We start from the raw sequence: 14057 nt of genomic DNA on the forward strand, positions 1-14057 counted from the left end.
ATACCCTGAGCTCCCTGGCATAAGCCCCAAGCTCACTGTCACCCAGTACTAGGCTTATGGAAAATGGATGGAAAGATGCATGGATATGTGGATGGATGGAATTAAAGTTGTATAATCAGGTATCGCTATACAATGCAAACCATAGACACACACACACACACACACACACACACACACGTTTGTGTTCATATGTTTACGGGGACTGTCCATTCATTTCTATGCACATAACCCCAATCCCAACAATGACGGCCTAAACCCCACCCAGCCCTAACCTTAACCATAAGTAACCAAACAAAATAGAAGACTTTTGTCATTTTTTGTTTTTTGATTGCAGTCACAGATTTTTTATTAAATTGAGTTTCCCCTTATGGGGGCCAAACAAATGGTCCCCATTATGTAAGGGTAGCAGGTTTTTAACACATTTTGGGCACATTTGGTCCCCCACAATATAATATACACATAACCACACTGTCAGGCGGCCTAAGACAGAAAGACAAGGGTCCAGGGTTGCAAACCAGCGTCTGGTTAAATTGCTCTGGTGAAGCACAAGTAAGATAAGGGACGTTCAAGAAGAGAAGTCGGTGGACGGGCGAGAAGGTCAGTAGCTGGGTGGTCAGTCCTACACAGAAGCACGAGACGGGACCCAACAGGGGAGTGGGGACGAAACGCGCCGGGCTCAGCGGGACAAGCGGGTCAGGATCGGGAATGGGCCTGGAACAGAAAAGGAAGGAGGTTAAGGAATGGACAAAAGGTAAACAGAGAGGGTTCGGTAGTAAGGGAAGACTTAGGACAAGAAAACGCTTAGTATGGCTTGTAAACATTGGCTCAATACTTCGCAAGGATGAGGGGTTGTTTGACCGTTTATATGTTCCTGGTCGCCACACTTAATGCCTTGCATCTGGTGGTGTGGGCGTGACACACACACACACAAACACAAAATTCTATTTAAGAATTCTACTAGTAACTTCATTTAGTTCTAAATTAATCAATACTTTCATGCACAAACAGGTTCATTGTTTGTTTGGTGTACAAATGTGGATTTTTCTTCCCTTCCTCCTGTGCATTTCATGCGATTCCCACCGCATTCCATGCCTCATTCTCACAGTGTTGCGACACCAAGGCCTGTCTGTTTTGTTACGCTACGCATTGTGGAGTTCCTCGCTCGCAACTCCGTGTCTGTACTGCGGCAGCTCTGACTGCTAGCCACAGTTTGTACTCAAAGTCTAGCAGCCAAACTACTGTGGAAGCTGCTTGGGTCTGGTTTGTTTAACAGCATCCCTAATGATGTCAAGCTTACCATGTCCCATGGGACTGAGCTGCGTAGCGTTCGGCTGCATTGGTATCTGTGCAGTTTGCAGAACAGAGAGGGACTGGGCGCTTGTCAGGGATTTCACTCAATCTTAGTTTAGTCGTGGAAAAATCCTTATGAGTGTCAAACTCTCGGCTGGCAGCCATTTTGCTACGGGTACAAATATGTCTTTTGGAATGAACGTGTCGGATCTCAGTGCATTAAACTAATGCTTAGTACCACAAGTCCATTCTGTCCGGTTTCATGTAAACAACGCTATAAATAAACACATTAATGGGTTGTACAGATGCTCGCTAATCATACTGGTGTCAGTCATTAGCGTGGTTAACACCTGTGTCCCAGGTCAGTCACAAATCTATGCAGTGCGTTTATACAGCTGGACATTTTTTTTCAAGAACATTCCAGGTGAAGTACCTTCCTCTGCCGAAAACCCACTCCAGCTATTCGCTTGGTTGCTCCAAACTGATTTTTGAAAATTCATATTGAAGTTTGCGCTGTCTTGCTGCTCTGCCATTCTGCTGTACTTTCTTTGTCATTAAAAACAAAAAAAAAACACTTTCAAAAAGTATCTAAGCACCAAGGGCCTTGAACAGAACATGTATATGGTGCCCTAGCAGGGTTGATAGGCTAAAATGGAAAAACAGTCACTGGAAAATTAAAGTAAAACAGATTTACTCACCAGAACCTGCTTATTTTATTCAAAACTTGGATTTTTGCTTTATATAAAGAGAGATCACTTGACATTTAATACATAAAAGCTAACCAGGAAATTACTGAAAAAATACTGCAGCAGTAAAGCGTCCCTCAGTTACAGCTCATGGTCTGTACCCAGCTCATCTCCAGCATGGGCTATGGCACAGCAGCTCTCTATTGGCTGGGATCCAGCCAATGCCGTAAGAGCTGTCCCTCGGGGTACAGTTCAGCTTCCTGGTCTGCAGCGTTAACCTTCATTGCTACATTGGCAACTGGTCAAGTTCAGGACTTGCACATAGCACAACTGGATAAACCTTTGCAGTCATAAAGACCGCCAAAGTCTGCCACTATTAAAAATTACCATAACTTCTACACCAACCACCTGGACTTTAGAAAACTTGGCCGGATTGCAGACCGCAATGGGAAGCACTTTGACTTCAGTTTTGTGCTTGTACAGCACATGGCATGGCAGCTGTATAGGACTGAATGTCCAGTAAAAAAAAAAAAAAAAAAAAAAACAGCATCACAAGTAAGACGATTTGAAACGTGTGACCTCACACGTCGTCGAGGTAGACTTGTAGCGGGATTTTTCATGATTTTTTTGAATTGCTTGAAAATGTTCTCATGTGTATCATAAAGTTGGATTTTTGTGCTAGCTAGACAACTTGTTAGATTTAAGTTAGTCTGGGCTGAATATACGCGAACAAAGATAAAGTCAATTTCAATTGGAGTGCCTTAAATATGACAGGTTATCTGACCAACCAGCAAACCTCACTTTGTGATACAGGCCCTTGGTCTTTGTTTCCCTCCAAATCTAAGGCGTAAAGGAATTGTGGTTTAATGAATTACAGGCCCTACCTTCTCCTTGTTTGTTTATTTGAGCAGGAGAAGAGAATGGAGGCTTTTTAAAGATTGTAACCTGAGTAGAGATGGGGGTGGTGATGGTTTGTGTACAAATATTTTGTCATCAAGCTACTGGATGAAAGGAATGTCAAAAAGGTGTGCCGGTATTATTTGTATTGAGAGGAGCAAACAGCACATGTGTTTTCATTTCTTACTGAAATATATGTTTCATAAGTGTATTTTTAGATTTGATCTGTCTTGTCGGGTCTCAGTCTTTTCTGCATCGCTACACAGAAATAAATCTACATTCCTGGTTTTTAAACATGTTTCTGTTTCTCACAAAAATCCATTCATGTAATTTTGTAAGAAAATGTAAGGAATTATTTATAAATTGAAAACAGATTAACTTAAAAACTGGCGTGCCCCACACTCCACACAGGAAATGGATTTCATAAATAAAATAAAAGAGGTTATTTACTTCTTAATATTTTTCCCTTTCATTATTTTTCCTGAAAGTAATTTGGCTCAAACAATGTTGTAAATGATCATATACATCTAATCGTAACTGGTGCCCAAACATAAATATTTTAAATACTGTGCTTTGTGGCCATATAAAGAATGTAAATGCTGCCAACACAAGCACAAATAATGACAGGCAGCTCCCGGTTAAGAGGCCGAACCCTGGGATTGGCCAGAGCTTGTGCTCACACTGGAAGCCTGTCGTCCTCACCTGAAAGGGCGACTGTTCACCAGTCTGAACACACGACAGCGGCCATGAGAGCTAGCCACGTTCAGGCAAGCATATCATGCACTGGAAATTAAGGGGAGGTAAAGATGAGGAAATAAGGGCTAAAGATTGATTCCTTCTGTGTTTGTTTAGCCACATTTTTAGGTCATACTGGACGAATCCATGGACAGTGATTTGCACACCAGAAACACATATATATGAAAATGTGTGCTAAGCAGGTAATGATGTTAGGAGAGTCGCTTCCTAATTTGTTAAAACTTCTTGTCTTATATTCATAGAAATCTGTGAATTCTGCTTTGCAACCTTGAGATGGAGTGAAATATCCCATAGATTTCAGTGTTAATCATGCCTGTCCTGCTCTGGAGCCGTTTTGCAGGGGTACATTGTCATCATTATTATGATACTTGTTATTATTATTACGACTACCGCTACCATTACTGTTATTACTGTTATCGCTGCTGTTGTGGTTGTTGCCACTATTGTTTTTGGTATGTGACTCACCTCGCCACTGAACCACCTAAGCTCACGGTCTGTTGTTTACAAATTCTGACATATTCTTCACTTCGTACAGTACAATCCAAGCCTTACACTTTGGCTGATATTTGGTTCTCATGTTGTGTGTATTATCCCATCCTGTTTTAACTGCTGCTGTAAGTTTATCTACCCTACCCTACCCTACCCTACTTTCATCTAATGTAATGTAATTTAGTCCCATCTCTAATGTACATTACATGCTTGGCCCTGGTCATGATATCTAATGGAACTTTTAGTTCCATGTAAAGTGCATTGACAAGTGGGCCTTGAACTGACTTCATCATCACGTATAAGCCGAGCGTTTCTTCGTAGGATCATGAACGCACTCACACGGCCTTCCCTCACCTCGGCCGTTTGGAACGCGAGGCAGCCACAGCACAGGTGGAGAACGCAGCCATGGTGCTGTGCTTGTTTTGGCCTTCAGAAGTGCCGAGATATTTTTGGTCTGAAAAGTTCAATGTTAACGTTTTCTTAACGAAATATTAGGGTTCTGGCACCAAGCAGAAACCCAGAGGGGTACAAACTAAAATAACACTACATAATAAGAAGAGCAGAGCAGTTGTGTGCTATGGTATAAATCGCCGTTACACTGGATGCACTCAGTCATCGCTACGCAGAAGGTGTATATACCTCGATATTTGTTTTCCAGATTTCATCTTCATATATTTACAAATAGGTGCATTTATTTCACTATTTTACAACACAAATGATAAGACTCAAGCATAACTAATAAAAACTTCTTCTTCCATGTAGTTCTTCTTTTAAAGAGAAGCACATTGAGGCCCTGGGTGTTCTGGTGGCCAAGGGCTGATTCTGCTATATTAAAAACATCTCAGCATCTGGTATATGGCTGATAATCAGCAAACTGCTTCATAAGAAAACCAGTGAAATGTTAAATAACTGTAATGCTATGGAATGCAACCAGAGATATTTCTAATAATTGTTTTCACACATTCTGTTTTAGGGTAAGCGTCTGTGCCGTGATCAGAAGGTTGCCGGTTCAAGTCTGGCTGTGCTACTTCTGTGGGTCCCAGCTCCCTGGCGCTGGAACATTATTATTATTAATAATAATAATAATAATCAAATGGCTCCATAAGTCATCGCCTATGTTGCCTATAGAGCAGGCCGGCCCTAGAGCAGCATAATCCCATGAAGGTTAATATCAGTGTTGCAGCAGCAGTTAAAACAGGATGAGATAATACACACAACATAAGAGACGCAATGATTCAGCATGAAAGTCGAGCCGATCATGATGGCTGTAGGCTGGAATGTTTGAGACGGCTATAACACAGAAGGCAGCTTTTTCACATTCAGGCACAGCAGTGACCATGAAACCTGCTCCCAGAGGCCATTTCTGAGCCATTATCTGGCAATTTATTTCTGAGCATAACAGACAGCTGTTAATCATTTTCCAGTCACTTTACGACTCTAATACATCATGTTCAAGTTAGATTGTATGTTAATCACACTTATTTCCTTACATTTACTGCCCCTATATTTCCTATTACTTATACTTTCACCAATACTTAAATAAGTTAGTACGTAAAACTCACAAAGCAAGGTCCACCGAAACCATCGCTAGGTACAGCTAAAGCACATTAGATGTTGCTTATGAGAATTCAACGCGACTTACCATTTATACCTGCTCACTGTATGATGCACCAGTTCATTAGGAACACCTCATTGTTAACGCATTGTGTAAAATGACATCACCACCAAGCAGCGCTAACATTGCTGCATCATACTTCACTATTTCGTGTGCCACGGTCCGTCAAAATACCGTGTAATGCTCATTAGCCGTGTAATGATCATTAGCCAGCTAAATATATGACAGCGACAGTGGATCTTTGTTCCTTTGCCTCTTCGTCACTTTAGAGATTTCTACACGTTTTTTTTTTTTTATTACAACCACGATTTTAAAGATACCTCTTGGGATGGAGTGGTGGCCCTGGGGCTAGGGATCTATGTCAATAATCGGAAAGGTTGCTGGTTCAGATCCCATGAATACCCAGAGTGATTCTGCTCTGTTGGGCCCTTAACCTGTGATCACTTTCCTATGTATGATGTTAATTATCCAGCCCTATAAGAAGGTCCTCCAACGTACAGGGAATAGTTGGGGAGGGGGTTGGTGAAAGGATTGGCACTCCAGCCACCGGGGGGGGGGGGGGGGGACTCACTCCCATCCATTTGGACTGGTGTGGTGCTGAGGTGTCACCCACCACAGGGCTGCACTCAAGTTCTCATCCCTGAGGTGGCTTGTCATGTGGTGGGTGTGGCATTACACTATAATCAGTGCATGTTCCTTACCTCCTTTCTCTTGGTGATTAGCTTATCTCCTTACAGCAGAAACAATGATTGTTTTTTGTAGCCCGGGGGTTGGGGGTGCATACTGGAGTACCTTGAGGAAAACCCATGTGAACAGGCAACCTCCACACACAAAACCAGTGCAGAGACACTGGTCACAGAGTCCTATTCCATTCAAAACAAAACATATTCAGACTATGATTATCTTCTGGGAACTCTCCACTCCGTGGGTATCATTTTAGACTAAAAGACTGATGCTTGCTTAACAAGAAAGGAGGAAATGCATGGAACAGACCAGCATTTTCTTAAAATCGATGTACACAACAGAATGTTAGAGGACAGCAATTTTGTGTGATAATTTGTAAATACCTCTACGAGTCCCATGGAATTCAACACAATAATACAAATATTTACCTATGTCACATGACATTCAGTTAGCTGATTTTAAGGCTTTTTACATACTAGTTCTGGAGACCTATAAGCCTCTGCATTTTCTGCAATCCTGAGCAAACTAATCTAATTCAGCTAATGAGGGCCTCCATTATTAGTTTTCCAGTGCAGTTAGTCAGATATGTTGCTGCTAGCCTAAAGGAGTCTCTGTATGGACCATCGAACAGGAGCTGAAGATAAGCAGGACACCAAAGCCCTGGATGTTCCTGGATCTATGCATGGTCAAGTCACAGTATAGGCCCACATATCCAGAGTGTTCGCATGATTCTCAATTAAATGCACTGACAGAAAATGTTTGTAAATTCAAGGGTGGGTGTTCATCCGGTGCATCCATCAATGTAAAAATGATTAAATACGTTTGTTATGTCCAACGTTTACGCTTATAGTCTGATAATTATATTTCATAATATATTTGAATATAAGTAGAAATCAGTTCTTTTAAAAAAAAAAAAAAAAACTGTCCATTTTCCGCAAGCATCATTATCATCGTCATTCTTGATGAAGGCACTGACGGGGCAGTGGAGGAAGAAGTGCACTTGTAACCGGAAGTACCAAGTGGAGAACTTGCTGTTGTACCATTCAGCAAAGCACTTCAGCCTGGATTTCAGCAGCACATCCAGTAGCATGAATGGCTTCATGTGGAATGAGTTTTGGTTAAACGCCAAGTACGTTGGGTACAGCATAAAGTTGCATTAATGCTACATTGCTGACCTCTTGTGACCAACATGATGAGTGCATCAATGGTTGACATCAATGTTAAAACAGTTCTATTCAAGAGCAGTTTCAAATTAAACAGAAAACACACAGCACAGTAATGTCTTGAACAGAGTAAATATATATGAAAGCATGAGAGTTTTAGAATAACAAGAATACGTAACTATCATGTTACTGTCATTTATTGTGAAATAGAAAGCTATTTCTGTCATCTGACAAGTTGCAAATGTGTTTAGTTCCGTTAGTGGTATATTGCACTGGTTACATAATATAAATGTAGCCATTGTGTCTTAAAAAGCTCATTAACATGTCAGTGTTATGACAATAAAAAAAACAGACCTTTGAATGCAGACCTAGAGTACAACATTTATTTTAATAATTTACTTTTGTCATGGTAAAACTAGTGATTTATATATTTACCCTTTGACTTATGATTTACCCTTTGATTATATCGACATTCATTCTGCCATTCCTCGAGTTGCCTAACTCACCAATAACGTAACTCTCCCATCCCAAAATACAACCGTGATGGGGCACCATTACCATTTTCCCTCCCCTTTGACTTCACATCACAGACATTCGGAAACAGAAAACGAACACTGAACTACAACAGAGATTCTCTCAAACAGGGCAAGACAAGACGAAGGTCACAGACAGTTATGGACCTCGATACCTGCAAACAGTCGCATGCTGCAAAAACCAACATTCAAAGCTTGGTCTTGATGAAAGTGTCACTCTGAAAGCATGGCTGGGGAGATCTCCACGCTGCTATTAGTGACCCGGATCCCATACCAGCCCGCCCAGAACTGGGTGTCCTGTCCACCGTGAGTGAACCTGATGAAGCGGACGCCTGGCCCGTAATCTCGGAATATATGGGTCATCTGAAAGACAGGTCACAACGGCAGGTCCAACACCGTACAATGTCTATTGCTCCTACACCACCTCCCCTTCCCACCAGGTCAGGCATGTTCACAGCTAGCGGCGTTAACACTGAACATAGTGACAGCACTCACTCGGTATTTTCAATTGTATATTATACATACAATAGTTATTTATATTGTGTTCTACAACAGTATATTACCAGATTACACCCAGCATGCATTATGCTGGTCATGCTGGTAACCAGCTATGCTCATCTATACTGGTTTTCTCAGCAGGACTGTTGGCTGAAGAAAGGCAGGGCAAAGCTTGCACAGGGATCTCTTGGGTCCCCACAAGGGCTGCAGCCAAGGTTGTTATGGAGGCCGGGCCCGACCCATACCCAGGTTTGCATGGTCATGCTGGCTAGCAGAGCCAAAAGCGGAACTGTACCTATGAATTCTATACATAATTCATTATTAGAAGTATCGCTCGCACATTGAAATATATTGATGCATTCCTGATAACTTAGAACTTACAACTTTCCAACCTCCTACTTAAAAAATTACTACAGAACAGCTAAATGGAATGGATTTCTAATGCACATTTACAAAAGCTAATGCTAATTCCGCTAAAGTTTCATGCTAACATAACACGATGATTCTCACAGATGCGCTAGTGGTAATTAGAACACAGCAAATCATGATCTGCGCCGCAGGAACAGTAAATAAGCATCGCTACTGTTTTTAGTCACTGTTGCTCACCAAACCCATCAATGCTTTACCGCACCGACCTGTTTGGAGTGGAAAACGAAAGCGAGCTGGAACCGCACCGTAATTAGTGTCTCTCGGGTACTGCCTTATTCCTGTACGACAGTGGAAAAGCGCTGGCTGAGTGGCCCCAGGGAGACTCTGACAAACCAATCAACACCAAAAAGAGAGGGAGACGGGATTCTGCTCAGACTGTGTTTAGTAAGAGTGAGAAATTAGAGGAATTCTGGGAATTGGGTGGTGGTGACTCGCTCGGCATGCTGGGACGCTCCCCAGGAGAAGTCCTCTCAAGATGATTAAGTCGTAGCTTAAGATTTTAAGACACCCACGAGCTGGTTACTGCCAAATTCATTGTTTTTGTGCTGTACTCTGGAGGAAGTTCTGAGGCGTGAAAGACTTTACTGCCTTGCTACTATGGTTTTTATAACCCATCGTGTTGACCCAAATATACGTTTTTTTTCCCTCAAAATACATCTGAAAAAGTGGTGTCGTCTTGTATTCAGGGTCTAGACAAAAAACAGGAACAGATTTGGAACAGATGGCTCCAAATACGATATTATGTAATGAGTATTTTGACTTCCTGAAATATAGATTTGCCGTAAGACTTTTTTGCATGAGAGTCTGAAAGCGCGAGGGTCACGGCAGATTTGGTATTCCAAAAAACTTTTTTTTCTAAAAATAGCTGGCAAAAAGTGAGGGGTTGTCTTATATTTAATCCAATAAGGTAATATTTAGATAAAACTTTTCTGTGGTAAAAATATTTAAATAAGTGCATGAATCTAGTAGCACAAGTGAACTGAAAACAAAATAATTGCATGTATCAAAAGAAATTTGTCAGCGGTGCTTTAAACACGCAGCACTGCAGGTAGCAAAGATAAAAACGGCACTTGGCTTCAGAGAATCAGCTAAACTTAATCCACATAAACTAACCCCAGTAGCAACCACAATTCAAACAGTGTTTACCTGGATTTTAGTTGTGTAAGGCATTGCCACTTACCCTCTGCCACTGCATCTCATTCCACTGAGGGAAAGATACTGGATCTGGACAGAACGTCTCAATCACTCGCTGTTCTTGGTCGAGCAGCTCAACACAAATCTCATAGACACATCCACAGTCCCAGCGGGGAGAAAACCTGTCTTACACATACCAAAGCAGAAGATTAAAGTTCTCTGAGAAACATGGCAACAGTCACAGAAACACGAGGTGCTCTCACCAGTCAGATATTACGATATCAGGCTGAATCTCATCCATTAGATGTGGTCCATACCCCTCGCTAACCACGTCTATTAGTTGGGATTTCTTGCAAGACCTAAAATCCAACAGGACAAGGTGAAAATGTTTAAACGACCCATGTGAACCATGAAATATAATGGGAAACTGAAATCTGTATAAATCTTCAGAAATACCTGAAGACAGATGCACACATACATCCCATAACATGTTTACTTAAGAGATTCAGTTCAATACTCACCCAAAAGAAGTAACAAAATACTTCTTAACTCCTTCATCTGGAAAATTTAAAGCTACATCTTCAATTTTCCACCCATCACCTCCGTTTAACATGATTCTCCATCCTGTGAACATTTCTTAATGATTGGAAGAGAAACAAAAATCTGTTTAACAAGGAGCAGGCAATGTTATTTGTTTATGCTTTAATTCGTCTCCCCTCCAACCTTTTGTCGCGCTGATAATCCATCCCCATCTCCATCCATTTCTTACCATCAGCCCTGGGGTTCTTCAGTAGATTTTTTCTATTCTTACTTAAGATGTAAAACTGGCTCCAGTCTTCAGGACATTTGTTCCGATCGCGCAGCTTAAGCCCTTCCCGCCGACACCTCTCTCTCCAGTAGGAGGTGCTGTCGACTATTTCTTTCCACTGATGACAAACAAGTCGGCAGATGCAGACCACTTCATGTGCGGAGATGTTAAAAAACACTTCCTCTAGCACTGCAGTAGGGAGCGAAGGCAGCATCCTGAAAAAAATGTGAGAAGTTGCTCCTCAGAAAAAGTATGGAACATTTATTTTGGTTATTTTAAGAACTATTTAAAAATAGGTTTACAGTCTACCATCTGGTTTGTGTTAATATTGAGAGGAATCTGTAACACTTATCTTACAGGAATATTTAAGGCCAAAACATTGCCTGTTTGACTGACAGTATTTCTGTCCCACTGCGAGTTACACACTGTAATTCTATACCTTCAAAATATTCTCAGCCTAGGACACTTACATGGAACATGAGAAAAAAAAAGTTTGACTTAAATTTAACTAGATATTTAATGTCTTCTAAAACAGTGCTGTTAAAACTCATTCTTGAACTACAGTAACAAAGCATGAAACTTAGTTATAAACAAGAAACAATAGTTTTATTAAAAATAGCGTTCAGGTAAATTAATTTGACCAATCATTAGTCCCCTTCAGCAATCATGAGATTTAATTTGATAGATTAAAAAATACAAATGAATGCTTTACTTCCAATTATCTAAACCTCTAAGTAGCATACAAGTCATTCCATTTTAATTCAACAAATGGCATTTGCATTATTATTTTTTATGAAATTCCAGAGTTCTGAATTTTTTATTTTCTGTTTGAAATATGGTGCTTTTTCTACATCCAGAGTGCTTTCTTATGTCCTGTAACTTTTTTTGAGTTCACCTAAATTCCGCGGTAAATACAGAGTATTGGTAAATTTTGTGTAATCGCAAAGGGCCACTCAGGACCTCCAGAGGTGGGGTGGGGGGGAAATTCCAATAGATTATTCCATATATGACCTACTTTCACCACCCATAGGTGTAATGATGTACAAAGGTCTTGGTAAGTCATGAGGTCCAGTACCACTTTAGCTATAATTATGGGCTGTGTGTGGCTCTACAAATTATTCGAAAGTCTCTAGTTCAAATCCTGAAACTGACAGAGTTATAATAAGATATAATAAGATCTCTTCAGCAAGAACTTCAACCCCAAAACTGTACCAGATGGACCCCAAGCCTTGCCCTCACCTGTGTCAGTGTGTCTCATAAGAGAATAAGGTAGCTTATGTGAAAACTGAGGAATGTTTTGATACAGGTCACCAGCTGGTCAAGCGGCGTGAAACTCGGATGCAAAGTAGCACTAAGTCCACTCACATGAGTGACTGAAGCGACTAAGTACAGTAATATTAAAACTTAGCCAACATATCCGAAACACTAAACCGAAAGTATTATTGTTCTCGGAAGGAATTCTGTTAGCATTACTAACATTACTTGCCAATAAACGAGTCTCGAACACCTTATATCAGAGGTCTGTAGATCATTACTGGAGTATAATCAAATGGTTTACGCAAGGGGGGACCCCCTTCTCCAGGTCGGAAGTGAAAATATTTAATGGTTGCAAGCTCGGGTTTATTTTCATTTGGAGGCTCTTGGTTTAAGAAAGGTTGAAGCCCTGTTTTATATGATGTTTCTGTTACCTGATCTACCACTTCCATAGATTTCCTTCTGTCTGTTCTTTATGCCGACCTTCGCTCTTGTCAAAGCTGGCTATTTGTCGTTGGAGTTTCCGTCCAGTTATTACTGTAGACTGTTATTTAATCCAAACCGATGTTAAAAGACATCGCACTAAGAGCATGTTATTCGAACCGTCGAGCACTTCTCCTGCGTTCGATTATTTTGGTTCGTTCGATTATCTCTCGGAACTCGGAAATTCCGAGTTCAGTGACATCACGTCCGACAATCTCCGTTCGAGCTACCACAGCTCGGAACAAACATGGCTGCCTCTATGAATACTCTGCTGTGTGTTGTCGCGTTATATTTTAGCAGTTTTGGAGTAAGATTATTATTTCCGAGAGACAAACAAGAAACACGAACCGGTCAAACCACATCAACGTCATAAAAGAGGCGTGTTTCCGATGGGAAGTGACGTTCTTTATTGAGTTCTGACTCGGAGAGTAGTAATCGAACGCAGGATAAGTACTGTAGCCCACAACCCCCATTTTTTTAAAACAAAAAAAAGATGTGTATTTACTACAGTTACATTTGACAGAATTTTCGTTTTGATTGACTTTGTACAGTTAATTTAGATTTACTCTCTAAGGGAAGTAAAGAAATAAAAATTACACTTCATACTAGTTTTGATCTCCTGTCCCTGTCTTCCGTCCATCCCAATAGTGTGTGTGTGTGTGTATATACTCAGTGACAAAAAAGTTAGTCACGCAGACGGAGTGGTGGAACTGAAATGAATCTGCACGAGGTGAAAGGTCATATGACTGTATCACAATGATTATAATATCAGATCAAATGCACAATAGCGATTGCAGTATGGGCACACTGCTGGTCCCATGTCAGTAGGGTGTGGCACCCCCCCCCCCCCCCCCCCCCCCAGACCTGGATACATGCAGTGGTACGGTGCAGAAAGGGGCTATTGTATCCTCTCCTGCAGCAAGTACACCCACAATTGTTGTAACTTTATTTTCTGTTTCAACTTAGATTAAGCCCAGCCCTCGATTTTGACACTTAAGAGAGCGATTGTGATAGAGGCCATGTAGGGAGTGACTGCCGCTTCGCCCAGGAAAGGTAGATTGAGTTCATGGTGTTCACTTACTCTATTTGTTGTTTTGGCGTATCACTCCTGAGTACTGTAAATACACTACGGTGCCAGCAATTTCTGTAAATACACTTCCAGGTTTACTATGCTACTCTGACTCCTGTGTCCTGTTCTGCGCACACACACACACCTATTCTGTTACTCCCCAAACCCCTAGGCTAGGGGATCGTAACATCTGCTGCTAGAGTTCTCACTCACACGAAACGATCCGCTCACACCCATCCTGTCTTAGCTACACTGGTTTCACTCTTGTA

At 41.2% G+C, this 14057-nt stretch overlaps 1 protein-coding gene across 2 annotated transcripts; it reads right to left on the bottom strand.

Annotated features, from left to right (window-relative positions):
• Positions 1-7759: 7759 nt before the first annotated feature.
• LOC125744788 (F-box only protein 6-like) lies at positions 7760-13091 on the bottom strand. Of its 2 annotated transcripts, XM_049017003.1 has the most exons (7): positions 12671-13091; positions 10944-11197; positions 10696-10810; positions 10438-10533; positions 10221-10356; positions 9286-9364; positions 7760-8476 (listed from the first exon to the last, which is right to left on the bottom strand). In XM_049017003.1, the coding sequence occupies exons 2-7, from the start codon at positions 11194-11196 to the stop codon at positions 8367-8369; spliced, it is 789 nt and encodes a 262-aa protein (XP_048872960.1). In that variant the 5' UTR covers position 11197; positions 12671-13091; the 3' UTR covers positions 7760-8366. The 2 variants fall into 2 exon arrangements, with proteins under 2 accessions (XP_048872960.1, XP_048872961.1); XM_049017004.1 differs by lacking the exon at positions 9286-9364 and having other exon boundaries at positions 12671-13088.
• Between the last annotated feature and the right edge of the window lie 966 nt (positions 13092-14057).

This window comes from Brienomyrus brachyistius, chromosome 6, assembly GCF_023856365.1.
Source record: "Brienomyrus brachyistius isolate T26 chromosome 6, BBRACH_0.4, whole genome shotgun sequence".
NCBI lineage: Eukaryota > Metazoa > Chordata > Actinopteri > Osteoglossiformes > Mormyridae > Brienomyrus > Brienomyrus brachyistius.

Bases quoted from the DNA above. Each gene is read 5' to 3' on its own strand.
- LOC125744788 (XM_049017003.1), bottom strand. From the start codon at position 11,196: ATGCTGCCTTCGCTCCCTACTGCAGTGCTAGAGGAAGTGTTTTTTAAC. The intron at 10,811-10,943 runs GTAAGAAATGGA...CCAATCATTAAG, and splicing joins GAAGAACCCCAGGGCTGATG to AAATGTTCACAGGATGGAGA. The intron at 9,365-10,220 runs GTAAGTGGCAAT...TTGGTTTGTCAG, and splicing joins ATGAGATGCAGTGGCAGAGG to AGTCTCCCTGGGGCCACTCA.